This window comes from Micropterus dolomieu, linkage group LG21, assembly GCF_021292245.1.
Source record: "Micropterus dolomieu isolate WLL.071019.BEF.003 ecotype Adirondacks linkage group LG21, ASM2129224v1, whole genome shotgun sequence".
Taxonomy (NCBI): Eukaryota; Metazoa; Chordata; class Actinopteri; order Centrarchiformes; family Centrarchidae; genus Micropterus; species Micropterus dolomieu.
The window spans coordinates 35,450,555-35,464,564 of record NC_060170.1 but is presented as its reverse complement, the minus strand read 5'-3'; the positions used below and the strand labels follow the sequence as shown (position 1 = coordinate 35,464,564).

General features: G+C 40.8%; 1 protein-coding gene across 1 annotated transcript in view; it reads left to right on the top strand.

Moving 5' to 3' along the window:
- The first annotated feature begins 2,616 nt into the window (after positions 1 to 2,616).
- LOC123960366 (scavenger receptor cysteine-rich type 1 protein M130-like) overlaps positions 2,617 to 14,010 on the top strand; it is an 86,706-nt gene continuing 75,312 nt past the window's right edge. Inside the window, exons 1-2 of the mRNA XM_046035048.1 lie at positions 2,617 to 2,731; positions 3,826 to 3,913. Coding sequence (XP_045891004.1) covers positions 3,874 to 3,913 — 40 coding nt within the window. The 5' untranslated portion in view covers positions 2,617 to 2,731; positions 3,826 to 3,873. The remainder of the gene's footprint in view (positions 2,732 to 3,825; positions 3,914 to 14,010) is intronic.

The window sequence follows — 14,010 nt, the reverse complement described above, 5'->3', positions numbered from 1 at the left end:
TCGACTCCAGACTGTCCAGAACTCAGCTGCCAGGCTTTTAACCAGAACAAAGAAATATGACCACATTACTCCTATTTTAGCTTCATTACACTGGCTCCCAGTATGTTTTAGAATTGACTTTAAAATTCTATTGATCACTTTTAAAGCTCTTCATGGCCTCTCGCCTTGTTATATTTCTGACCTTTTAGTCCCATACGCACCAGCACGTACCTTGAGATCCTCGGGCAGAGGTCTGTTGTCTGTTCCAGAGTCTCGACTGAAAACTAAAGGGGACAGAGCGTTTGCTGTCAGGGCCCCGAGGCTCTGGAACAGCCTGCCCGAGGAAATCAGGTCGGCTGAGTCAGTGAACTCTTTTAAGTCCCTTCTTAAAACATACTTTTATAGGAGAGCCTTTCCCGATCTTATTTGACTTTATTTTATCCCTTTTATTTTATTGTATTTGACTAATTTTATATTAATTTTTCATGATCTTATCTTGTTTTTTTTTGTATTATTCTTTACACTTGTTAAAGCACTTTGTAACTTGTTTTTGAAAAGTGCTCTACAAATAAGGATTATTATCACCAATCCATTGCACACTTCACACAATGGTGTAAGGACAGTCCTCTTCTCCTCAGCTCAGTAGAAATTTTTGACAGCTTCAGGTACCTCGGCATCACTATGGACAATAAACTGAGTTTTTAAACTTGAGCTATTTCTCTCCTGTACCGTAGTATCATTGAACCCGTCCTCTTGTACAGTGCTACCTGCTACTTCACCATGCTCTCTCTCACCAATAAGAATAAGCTTCTTAAAATTACTAACAACTACTCCATAATAATCGGTCTTCCCACTCCCACCCTGCCAGTCCTCATTAATACCACCACTGCTCGTAGAGCAACTACCATAGTACAAAATCCCAGCCACCCTCTCAACTCATGCTTCACGCTTCTCCCATCTGGCTGTAGATACAGACAGCTGCTCTACAAAAAGGCACGCTTCGGAAAAAGTTATATAAGCGGGTTAAACTCACAGACAAGTTAATGATGTAACTTTTGTGACGTGTGTAAATATGTGTATATTGTCCATATGTCTATATGTGTGTAGTTTGTGTGTAGACTGAAAGCAAATTTCCTTCACTGAGGACAATAAAGAATGAATCTGAATCTGACACCAGACCAACAATCCAGACAAGCTGAAGGCCGCTATCAAAGCAACCTGGGCTTCCATAACACCTCAACAGTACCACAGGCTGATTTCTATGGAGGGATTATTGGGTCAGAATTAAGACTAAAAGTCTAAAACTAAAACTCAAAATCAAAAATGCATTTAGTATTTAGAATTGGGCATTTGGCCATTTAGAATTGGGCAAGTGTATGCAAATAAGGGGCATGGCCCAAAGACTGGAGGCTGGGCTTGAAATGGCTGGTGCACAGAGGCATTTTATGGTCAGCAGGGGGAGCTCTGAGTGCTAAAGTGCACACTGCAATGAAACAAAACAGAGAGAGTGAGCAGGGCTGGAGGGATGACTATACTTGTCTTATAAAGTAATAACTTCAACTTGATGAAAGCATTAACATTTCTGTTTTCTCACACACAAAGTCACCAGTGAAAGGAGCACTATCGATCTGGGTATCATTGGATAATCCATAATTAATTTGTAATAAAAAAAAAATTCATAAATGGGTTTGTTTCAAAACGAAATAACCTAAGTATAAATCTATAAGTATATAATATATATCTCTATATAAATTAATATATCTTAATTAATTTCTGCCAACCTTGTCAAGTCCCCCTGATCGATACCCCTGCCCTCACTCTCCTTCCTCTTGCCAGGGAATATAAATAAATTAGTAAATAATGATGAAAATAATGAAAATGGTAAAAAAAAAAAAAAAAAGAGGAGAAAGGGATGGAGGAGGGAGGAGAAAGGAGGCAGGAAGAGACATTTTTTTTATAAAATTTTATTATTATTTTTAATAGAATTATAAATATATTTCTTCTTCATTTAGTTATTTTCTTTTCTTGCTGGTGTTTTTCTTTTTTGTCTCATAGCAGCAGATTTAAGCAGCTGTAGTTATTGACTTGTGTTTGTGCAGCTCTCATTGCATGAATCCACATACTGATTTCCATCCTGATGAAATGAAGCTGAGCGAGCATACTTCACTGAATGCTGAGCTTTTCCTTTAACTCTATATGAACCAGTCTGCTGGCTGCTGCTCTGTGTATTCACATGTTCATCTCACCTACAGTAAACTGGTAAAATGACTGCAGACGGAGTTCACTGAGATGTTTCTGTGCTGATGGAAAGTTCTTCTTTTTTCTGTCCAATCACAGGACTACAGGCTGAAGGACAACACATCTCAACAGGTAAAGAGAGAAAGAAAAGAGAAAGAATCACAGAAGCAGAATCAGCAGTCAAGTCTTAGTTTAGTCTCTTGAATTCACTTCTTTACTGATGACTCTCTTGTTTCTGTTCAGAGCCTGTCAGGTTGGTGGGAGGAGCCAGTCGCTGTGCAGGAACACTGGAGCTGAAACATCAGGGAGACTGGAGACCAGTGATGGACTCTTTCTTTGTCTGGACCCTGAAGACAGCAGCTGTTATCTGTAGAGAGCTGGACTGTGGCTCTGCTGTTTCTGTAGGACAGAGAAATGAGTCCGCAGACAGATCTGTGTGGGAGATCAGCTCTGACTGTGTTCAGTCTGGCTACATCATTTTCCTCTTCCTCCATCCTGAATCTCACCTGCTCAGGTAAGCCCATCAGTGACATCATCTATGGCAGTAATGTACCCAGGTCCACACACACACTCACAAGCTAGAATAGCAGCAGACTGTCTAAGGCTGCCATGACAGAGTCTGATGAGCTGCTGTCTCAGTAAATCAGGTGCTGAATGCATCCATATATACAGGATCTGGTCATATAATTAGAATGTCATCAAAAAGTTGATTTATTTCAGTAATTCCATTCAGAAAGTGAAACTTGGATATTATATTCATTACACACAGACTGATGTATTTCAAATGTTTATTTCATTTAATTGTGATGATTAAAACTGACAACAAATGAAAATCCCAAAGTCAGTATCTCCGAAAATTAGAATATTACTTCAGACCAATACAAAAAAAGGATTTTTAGAAATGTTGGCCAACTGAAAAGTATGAACATGAAAAGTATGAGCATGTACAGCACTCAATACTTAGTTGGGGCTCCTTTTGGCATGGAGTCCATCAGTCTGCGGCACTGCTCAGGTGTTATGAGACTCCAGGTTGCTCTGATAGTGGCTTTCAGCTCTTCTGCATTGTTGGATCTGGCGTATCGCATCTTCCTCTTCACAATACCCCATAGATCTTCTATAGGGTTAAGGTCAGGCCAGTTTGCTGGCCAATTAAGAACAGGGATACCATGGTCCTTATACCAGGTACTGGTAGCTTTGGCACTGTGTGCAGGTGCCAAGTCCTGTTGGAAAATGATATATGAATCTCCATAAAGTTGGACTCCCCCACATTTTTGAATGGGTTTTGTTTCACAATCCTCTCCAGGGTGTGGTTTCCATATTGCTTGTACAGTTTTTTCTACCACATCTTTTCCTTGTTGCTGACTTGGCTAAATGCTTAATATTTATAGTTACTCATGTTTCTATTAAAACTATAGTGAACTTGCAACAGCAATAAAACCCTGTCCTATGCACCGTCCTATAGTCTATTTAAAAAGATCTGAGTCACCCACCTCAAAACAAATAGTCCGATGGCCAAATTCGCCGCTGCCTCTGCTGCTGGACTCATTATGTAAACTCACCCACTGTTCAAACATGCTGCTGCAGTGAACCTCCCCCTCTTGTGCACAGACACACTGTGGCACGCAGGTGGACAGCAGAGAGACGGTCTACCTGGACATGGATCACCTGGTATTGCTGCTGCTGCTGTGGAGCTCAGGTAGGACTCTGCTCAAAGTGCTGACGCTGAAGTCAGCTTCCAATTCTGCAGTAAAGGGAAAAGTTAAGGGAAACTGAGCTTTCGTTGCTGAGTGACCGATCCTCAGTGTTTTGCACCTTTTTTAAATGTAGGCTAACCCACATTAGACAAGGTCCAGATCAAAATCCACTGTGGCTAGAGCTGCCAAATCTGGGCTAGATTTCCCCAGAGAGGGTAAATATTCTTTAAAACACAGTTTCATCTTTGTGAACATGAAAAATGGGCGATACTCGTGTTTTTTATGCGTTCCAGGAAAACATTCCTCTTTCCATACCTGGAGTGATGAGGCATTATTCCAAGGCATGAATGCTGACCTTTGCTTATGTATTTGTTGTAGTTTATTACAGAGTGAAACCAGATCAAACCAAACTGCACCTAGAGCTGTAAAATGAGCAGAATCTGTTGCATTTAGGTGGTAGTATTGGGTATTTGGATGTAACTTCCAGTGGAGGTGCAGCAATTATGTTGACGCCTGAATTTGATGTCTGTACTCATTACATAGTAAATACATAATATAGACGTATATACATACGTCATATATAAATATAATCAGAGGGTATTCAGATCCTCCGTTACTACTCCATGTGACCTCGTTACATTGTTAGTAGCTTGAAAAGAAAGAAAAGCATGCAGCGCACTTGAGTGGAGCAGCATTTAAAAAACAAATGTAAAACTGATAAAGCCGACTCGGCAAGAATCAACTTCTCACAGCTGATACGACACCGGCATACGCAGTGGTAGTGATCAAGTCACCCCCGCGCAGAGTGTTTATGTGCAGCCTACAACTTTGATGAGAGGATGAAGAGGGACTGTCCGTCTGGGCATGAGAAGAGAGAAACACTCACTGAGAGTGAACAGAGGGACTAGCAGTCAGGTGAACACATGTTGTTGCAAGTGGAAATGCATTCATATGCACATGCACTAAATTAAACTTGCGCATTTCAGCAAGAAACATGTGTGGGGCCAGTCCAGACACAGATGTGATGGCACTCCTCACAAGCGCACATCATTTGAAAACAAGACAGGGATTATCTGTCTGTAAGTGAAGGTTTAGTTAGAACTCTGGACTAATGCAAGATGGAAAGCTTTGAATTTACAATGACTGCTGACTTTTAAAATGTTTATTAGCGGGGCAGACCCCTTAGGAAAGCAAAATCCAAGATGAGATCTCATAGTTGGTTCCTTCTTTTCTCCTAGACACAAATGAGCTGCCCTTAATACCAAGGTCAGACCAAATGCTTTTTCTTCTACTTCTCAAATTCATCTCAGGAGAAACAACCATCTAAAATCTCATTTATGTCTGACTGATCAAAACAAGAGATCTATAACTGATCTTAAATAAGTCTAATTTAAGTCTCCTAAACAGGGGCGTTTCAAGGCTCTTGAAACACTGGGGGCTTAGCCCAGCCCAGAAATCTTTCATGTTTTCACCTGTCCCCCCCTGAGGCTACCCCCTTTAGACCGTCTGACAGACACAGAGCCCGTCTGGGACTGTAGCACACTCAATGAGACGAGCACACTGATCTTCATCAGAGGAAGAAAACGGAAACTGAAAACACTTGTGATCAGTCAGCAATATCACCACAGTTCCACACAAATGTTCACTTCTGCACTCTTGATAAAGTGCAGCTCACAGCCGCTTTAGAGGGAATAAAACAGTGTCACAGCGAGGGGGACAGAGACAGCAGGACACAGAGCGTCAGGGGTCATAATATTCTCTCACTACTGTGCGGCGACTGATAACCGTTTGTGTTAATACACTGACTTGAAACTGACCGAGAACATTTATATTTTAATACACTGATTACTATTTTGCAATTCAGAAGTCGCGGAGAAGTCCTGAAGCTGTGAGCAATGCGCTCTCTCGCTCTCTCTCTCTCGCTCTCTCTCTCTCTCTCTCTCTCTCTCTCTCTCTCTCTCGTGCTCTTTCTAAATGCAGGCAGTCTGAGTAACGGTGGTGGTGGGGGGGTCATATACATACGTGAACTTCAAACAAAATATATCAGTTATTGCGAGTAGCCTCTGCTCTTTGAAGAGCTGCGAGACAGGCTTTGTCATGAAGAAAATTGCATATTAACATGGAAAATATTTTTGTTGCTGTTGTTGAGTTACATTCGGGGCTACAGTCAAAACATCCGGGGATAAAGTCCCTGAAAAACCTGGCAACGCCGTTGCTCCTGAACATTGGACCATGTGATCAGAGAAAGAGCTCAAAGAAATCTCTGCTATGAATCCTGGGATCTCATGATTCTTCTCAAATATGTCAAATTTTTCTCATAGTGGCCTCAGGAGCAAAACACTCATCTCTGTCTTACTCTGATCAAAAGATTCTCATCTACAATATCATGAATCAGTGTAATTTCAGTCTCCAGAATGTGGATCAGAAAAAAAGCTCCAAGATATTTCTCAGTTTTGTCTTAGTGCGCCAACTTATTTTACTTATGTCAAATGTAGAGGTGGAGTATTTTCTTTTTATGGAGGTTTGTACTTTTACTCCCCTTAATTTCAAATACTTATTGTATTTATTGTTAATTATCTTTTATAAGTTACAATGAAAAAAACAAACAAAAACATTTTGACATTGAAAATATTGCACTTTCAAATGTAATGTTTTCCAGTTTGTTAAGGTAGTCACATCCAGCATAACTGGATAACACCCAATACTTTGACATGATGTTAAGAGATTAATTCATTAAGGGCCGAATGCACGCAAGAACTGAGAAGTACATTCACTATCCAATACTTTTATACCTTTTACTTACGTAGAACTTTGAGGACATTACTTGTAGATATGGTATTTCTCCACTTTAAAGGAAAATTGTACTATATTTAAAGACAATCAGTCTTTAAAACTTTTGAGTTTGATCAGTTCATTTTCTGTTATTTAGTATGTTGTTTAAGGGTTCGGTCCGGTCTGTTGTCCTGTGTCCAGTCTGTTAATATCATTGTAAGCTCTGCTTGATTTGTTATCCCTTTTGATTATTATCTCTGTGTTTATCTGTTCAGTTATCTTAGTCTGTGGTTGAGTTGTCAGTGTCTTGTTACCTTGTCGTTCTTAGCCACTCTGTTTCATCAGTTTGGTCACTGTTTGTGTTATTGCTAACGCCTTGTGTTAAACTCCCTGTTTCTGTGCTGTTTAGTCAAACCTTGGCAGTTGGTCCATGTTTTCTGTTTGTGGTTTTGGTCCCTGGTCTTGTGTTCTCTGTTTAGTCTTGTGTATTGCCTTGTTCATCTACTGGTTCTGTTTAGATCTGCATCTCAGCCCTGTGTCCTTGTTGTGCCTCAGTTCATGTCTTAGTGTTTACTTTTGGTCTGTGTCCTTGGTTGTTCTGGGTTAACCCTTTTTGGGCACTCATTGAAATATTTGGAAATTCTAAACTTTAACTTCAATTTTTTTTCATCTTTGCATTGCAAATCAGTCAGTGAAGTTACCATATATGAGCACTTGCCTGTCTAGGGTAAAATAAATTACAGAGAGTGAATTTTAAAAAATATGAGAAAAACACACAAACTGCAAGGAACATTTATTTAGAGACATCTCTTTCTTGAGGTACTGATACTGGCATGACTGTCATACAAGAAAAACACACATTCAACAAATACACATACACATAACATTCAGTTCAGAACCGTTTCTGGAACTGATAACAAGACCACTTGTTACAACAGTAACAGTCAAAACATTGGCAAATAAGAAGTAAATAAATAATAAAATTGGCAAAGAAATTGTAAATAATTAATAATATGTGAAACAAACTTTATAATTGATCAAAGAAAAATAAATAATAAATAAATACTTGATGAATACAAAATAATTCTAAACAACAAATAATATATCAGCAGCCATGAGGATCACGGTTAAAAATAAAACACAATTTGTTAAAAAGTGCATGTATAAATACTATAAGAACATGTTTTTCTCCTGAGGAACAAATACTGACCACCTTCATAGACCATTTAGGAACATTGCATGATGAACTCATTTCTTCTCGTGTCAGTCCAGTTCAGGCCATTTCAGTCACTTAGGCAACTGCTTCATGGTACTTGACAAAGCAGTTACGCTCAGCATTGAGGCACAGATGGAGCTGGCAGACCCTGCAGAGAAGGTTTGACCTCACGATGTTACCCTTCCTGCTGCATTGCTTGCAGGTCTGGCGGCTTTTGCTGTAGACGGGGGCATGGAACAGGGACTTTGATTTTATGTACTGCCTCAGGTTGCCAGCAGTCTTGCCTTTGTAGGCAACCATCACCTCATCAACAGACTGCTTGGGAGTCTCTGGCTCTTTTCTGAAGGCAGTAACCAGATAGTTGAACAATGGCCAGACTTTGAAGAAGCGATCATTGTTACCAGGGATCTGAGCATTGTAATTGAAGTGGACAACCCTCTTCAATAACGTGAAGCACTTGGATGACATCAGGTTTGCAACTTGTGAGACCCTGGTCTCTATTGCCCAGTAGTCATCAACGGAGGGCAGCTCAGCAATCCCCATGTAGATGAGTGTAGCCACAAAGTTCATAAGTTCATCCTCAGTGGTGGCAAAGGTGGTGTTGATGGTTATCTGGGTTGCATATAAGTTGGTTTGATATGTTATGTGTGAGATTACTTCGTGACTGAAGTACCTGCTGAAATAATCAAATGGACTTTGGATGAAGTCAGGGGGAATGTGCTGGTATTTTCTTCCTTTTTTTGGCTGGAGATCCTCGTTTTCATCCAGGTCCTCATCTACAAGAACCTCCACTGCAGGCCGCACGCACTTCCTTTTGGCAGAAGGGCCATCGATGTCCAGGTTGTGGGTGGGTGGAAGGAAGTCGTGATCTGCCTCATCATTGTCTTCTTCCTCTGAGCTATCATCATCGCTGATGGCAGGGTTTACGGGAACAACAACGGGATCCGTCTTCCCATAAAATAGCCGAGCAGACAGCTGCAAAAGGAATATGCTTTTCAGTCAATATTAAACCAACTCTGATTTATTTGTTGAGGAAAACAGTAACAGTGTAATGTAGATCTAATAGGAAAAGAGTATTGACATAGAAAATATAAAAACACAATAAAAACAGAAAATACAATTATAATTATTGTTAGTTCCACTTATATTTGCTCATAATTGTGTTTTATTACAAACCAATATTCAGTAATTAAAATCAATTCACACAGTACTGGGCCTCACACTAACAATAAGCACCTGTGTATCCCATTTAACTATAATAAAAAAACATACATTCATAAGGCATATGTCTAAAAATGGACATTTGTGCCACTCATGCTAGTCTTAGGTGAACGGGGCATATGATCAAATACGGTGCATTTAGTTTTAAGCCAAACATTAAGCTAATTTTTACAAATGCTATGCAAATAACAACAATCTTAATCTTTAACACAACTATTCAACCAAATAATTTGTGAGTTACATCAACTTACCATGTTTAGTTATGATGTTATTACTATAGCTGTGGGAGAAGCCAGGTTCAAAAAAGCAATATTTATGATTTCTGCAAGATGGCTGTGTTTGAGATGCTCCAGGCCACAGCTGATTAGTCAGATGCCTTGATGTCAATATCTGTCAGATAGCTTGATCTCCCCTGATTGGCTGAGAGAAAACCACATGACTCTACAACTCCAAATGCGAGGTTTCTGCCTCTTAAAGGAAGTTTTTCCTTGCCTCTGTCGCCTAGTGCTTGCTCTTGGTGGGAACTGTTGGGCTTCTGTAAATATCATCATAGAGTTCGGTCTAGACCTGCTCTTTTATGAAAAGCACTGTGAGATAACTGTTGTTGTGATTTGGTGCTATATAAATAAAATTGACTTGAATTGAATTGAAGTGCGGAAGTGAAATATGGTTACTTGCCCCATAACTGTCTCTCTGTTGCCCCCTGTTGTCTCTGCCTACCTGTCTGTCTCTGTTTCCCTGCTGTCTCTCTGCCTCCCTCGTTAACCTGATCCGAGTCACCTGTGTTGCTCCCTCCCAGCTCGTTAACCCATGTGTGCATATATACTTGTTTGTTCCCTCAGTCTGTGTCTGGTCATTGTATTCTCATGTGTAGTGTGTTACACTCGTCGTGTGTTTGGAGGAATGTTCTGTCTTATTCTGGATTACCTGCCTGTTTTGTACCTAGTTCCAGTGCTGAATGGATTTGGCTTTATTTTGGAAGTTTGAATAAACCCCTGAACTGTACCTCTGCCTTGGTGTCTTGCGTTTGGGCTCTCACCTCCTCTGCGCTCACCACCTCCGAATCGTGACAATATCTTTTAGAAATAACTCCATTCTGAATTGTTGCTCATAACCCCCTTAGGAGAAAAGGATGAGATGAAGAGAGATTGAGGTTTTGAGACTTAGACAAATGGATACTGAATTGAGATTACAATAGGATAAAAAGAAGTAACAGATGAGATCTCATCATTGTCTCTTTATTATTATTATTTTACCAGAGAAGAGCTCTTAAACATTGGACTTTCAACTGCTCATACTATTCCACCGCTCTTTATTGACCCTGGAACTTTCCTTATTAGTTGGAGGAGCGGAAGTTCTGTTTGGGATCATTTGGAAACGGCGCAGGGGAAAACGTGCTGGCACGCTGGTTAAGCTGAGACAGCGGGGAATTCACACTGCGCTGCCTTCGATTCACCAGGCGAATGTCCGTTCTCTGGCCAAGAAAATGGACGAACTGCTGCTCCTCAACAGAACCAACTTGGACTTCTGCAGATCTGCTGCCCTCTGTCTCACCGAATCCTGCTTCACCGAGCGCATCCCGGACAGCGCACTTCACCTACCGGGATTTAATCTCATCTGCGCGAGGGGGAGCTCACGGGAAAAACACGGGGAGGCGGACTGTTTCTATATAAACGAAGGTTGTTGCACAGATGTCACAGTGTTGAAGAAATCATGCAGGCCTCACCTAGAGATATTATTTATAAACTGTAAACGGTTTTATTCACCACGGGAGTTTTCCTCGTTTGTTGTGGTCGCTGTTTACATTCCACCTCAGGCCTGTGTTAGTGAGGCGTTACTACACCTGGCCGACCAGATAACTAACGTGGAGAAAAAACACCAAGACTCCCTGCTCATAGTTCTTGGGGACTTTAACAAAGCAAACCTCAGTCATGAACTTCCAAAGTACAGACAGCATATTATGTGCCCCACCAGGGACACTAACACACTGGACCACTGCTACACAACATTAAAGGACGCCTATCGCTCTGTCCCCCGTGCAGCCTTGGGACTCTCTGATCACTGTCTGGTTCATCTTATCCAGACTTACAGGCAGCGACTGAAATCTGCTAAACCTGTTGTAAAGACTGTGAAAAGATGGACCAACGAGTCAAAGCTGGAGTTACAGGCCTGCTTTGACTGCACTGACTGGAGTGTTTTTGAGGCTGCAGCCACTGACCTGGACGAACTAACTGACACTGTGACATCTTACATCAGTTTTTGTGAGGACATGTGTGTGCCGACTAAAACCTTCCGCACATACAACAACCAAAAACCCTGGTTCACAGCGAAACTCAGGCAGCTTCGTCAGACCAAGGAGGAGGCCTTCAGAAGTGGGGACAGAGTCTTGTACAACCAGGCCAGGAACACAATGACTAAGGTCAAAGTTGCAAAGAGATGCTACGCTAAAAAGCTAAATAACAGCTTCCAAAGGCAGAAGATCAGGAAGGCTCCTGGACCTGACGGTGTCTCACCATCCTGCCTGAAAATCTGTGCGGACCAGCTGGCCCCCATCTTCACTCAGATCTTCAACAGATCACTGGAGCTGTGTGACGTTCCCTCCTGCTTCAAATGCTCCATAGTCATCCCGGTCCCAAAAAAACCCTCCATCTCTGGACTGAATGACTACATGCCCGTCCCCCTGACATCTGTAGTCATGAAGTCCTCTGAAAGACTGGTGTTGGCCCACCTGAAGGACATTACAGGCCCCCTGCTGGACCCCCTGCAGTTTGCCTACAGGGCTAACAGGTCAGTGGATGATGCAGTCAACTTGGGTCTGCATCACATCCTGCAACACCTCGACTCTTCAGGGACATATGCAAGGATCTTATTCTGAGCAAAAGCTTTTTCCTCTGGGAAAAACTTCTTGCATCATTGCTTAAAGATCTAAAGATCTAAAATCTAGATTTTATAAGTTACTTCAAAAAGGAGTGGGCAATATTTATGGAAACTACTGACCTGCCAGGAATTTCGCCATGTCTTCTTTGGGAGGCAGCAAAAGCAGTTATGAGAGGTAAAATAATCTCCTATTCATCATACAAAACAAAGAAATAGAGATCTTGTGAATTAGAGCTAGAACAAAAAATAAAAACATTAGAAACTACCCTATCTGCCTCCCCACAGGAGCACATGCTGAATGATCTGAGAAAATTAAAACTTGAATTAAATGAAATAATTGCTACGCTTGGAGAACTTTGAACATGGCAATAAATCCAGCAGATTCTTAGCCAATCAATTGAAATTGAATAAAGATAAAATAACAATTTCCTCCTTAAAGGACTCAGCTGGGAATATGACTCAACCCAGAAGAAATCAACAATGCATTTAGAGATTATTATAAAAACTTATATACATCACAAATTGACCCATGTAGCTCTAACATCGATGCATTTCTGAACAATATAGATTTGCCAAGGTTAGATGATGAACAGATCAGGGCTCTGGATTCACCTGTTTCAATGGCTGAACTCCAGGAAGCTCTCTTACATATGCCGAATAATAAAGCCCCTCGGCCAGATGTTTTTTCGGCTGAATTCTATAGGGAATTCTGGGAAATACTTGCGCCCACATTCTATAGGATGGTTATGCAAATTAGGGGTAACATTTTGTAAGGAAATTAAAATTTCCAAAATGCCATTCATCAGTTCCAGCATCAAATATCATACCTGCTTTAAAAGCATTAACATAAGCACTTCCCTGGCAGCTTGGTGGGAACTTCTCAACACATTTGGTTCTTCTCCTATCCCATGCAGACTTACTCCAAGCATGTAATTCAAGGCAGTAACTTTATTCCATTCCAGGATCTAGTGGCACAATATGGCGCTATAAGCAATACTAGATTTCTTGAATTTCAACAGTTTAAATCCATAATTCAGGCAGATTTAAGGATAACATAATGAACTTAGATCTACCTCCAATGGTAACAGACTTTCATAAACTCTCGCCCCCAAAACTATTACATAAATATACATACAAAAATATACATGTTTTTGTTAAAAACAGAGGGTTCAATCTCTCTCCCATTCTTAAAGTGGGAGACAGATCTATCCATTAGTCCAGACCAAAACTTCTGGATGCAGATATGTTTAAATATCTTTAGCATGAATACAAATCCCAATCTACAATTCATACAATATAAAACTCTCCATAGAACACACTATACTGGACAAAGGATGTTCAGAATGGGTCTTATGCAGTCAAACATCTGCCCGTAACTGCTCAGGTAACATATCAGAGTTACATGCATGTTATGTTGCAATGTGCACCTGTTCAAATGTTCTGGCAGAAGATATGTGAAGACCTATCGATATGGCTAAGTTACCCCATCCCAGTTTCCCCATCACTCTGCGTGCTGGGGGACCTACAGTGGGGGAAAAAAGTATTTGACCCCTTGCTGATTTTGCAGGTTTGCCCACTTACAAAGAATGCAACAATCTACAATTTTAATCATATGTACATTCTAACAGTGAAAGACAGAATCCCAAAGAAAATTCCAGAAAATCACATCATATGAATTTATAAAAATTGATAACCATCTGATGAGGAAAAACAAGTATTTGACCCCCTGGACAAACAGCATGTTAATATTTCGTAGAAAAGCCATTATTGGCCAGCACAGATGTCAAACGGTTTTTATAGTTGGTGACAAGGTTTGTGCACATTTCGGCAGGGATGTTGGCCCACTCCTCCCTGCAGACAGCCTCCAAATCATTCAGGTTCCGAGGTTGTCGCCTGGCAACTCGAATTTTAAGCTCCCTCCAAAGATTTTCAATTGGATTCAGGTCTGGAGACTGGCTAGGCCACTCCAGAACCTTGATGTGCTTCTTCTTCAGCCACTCTTTTGTTGCTTTG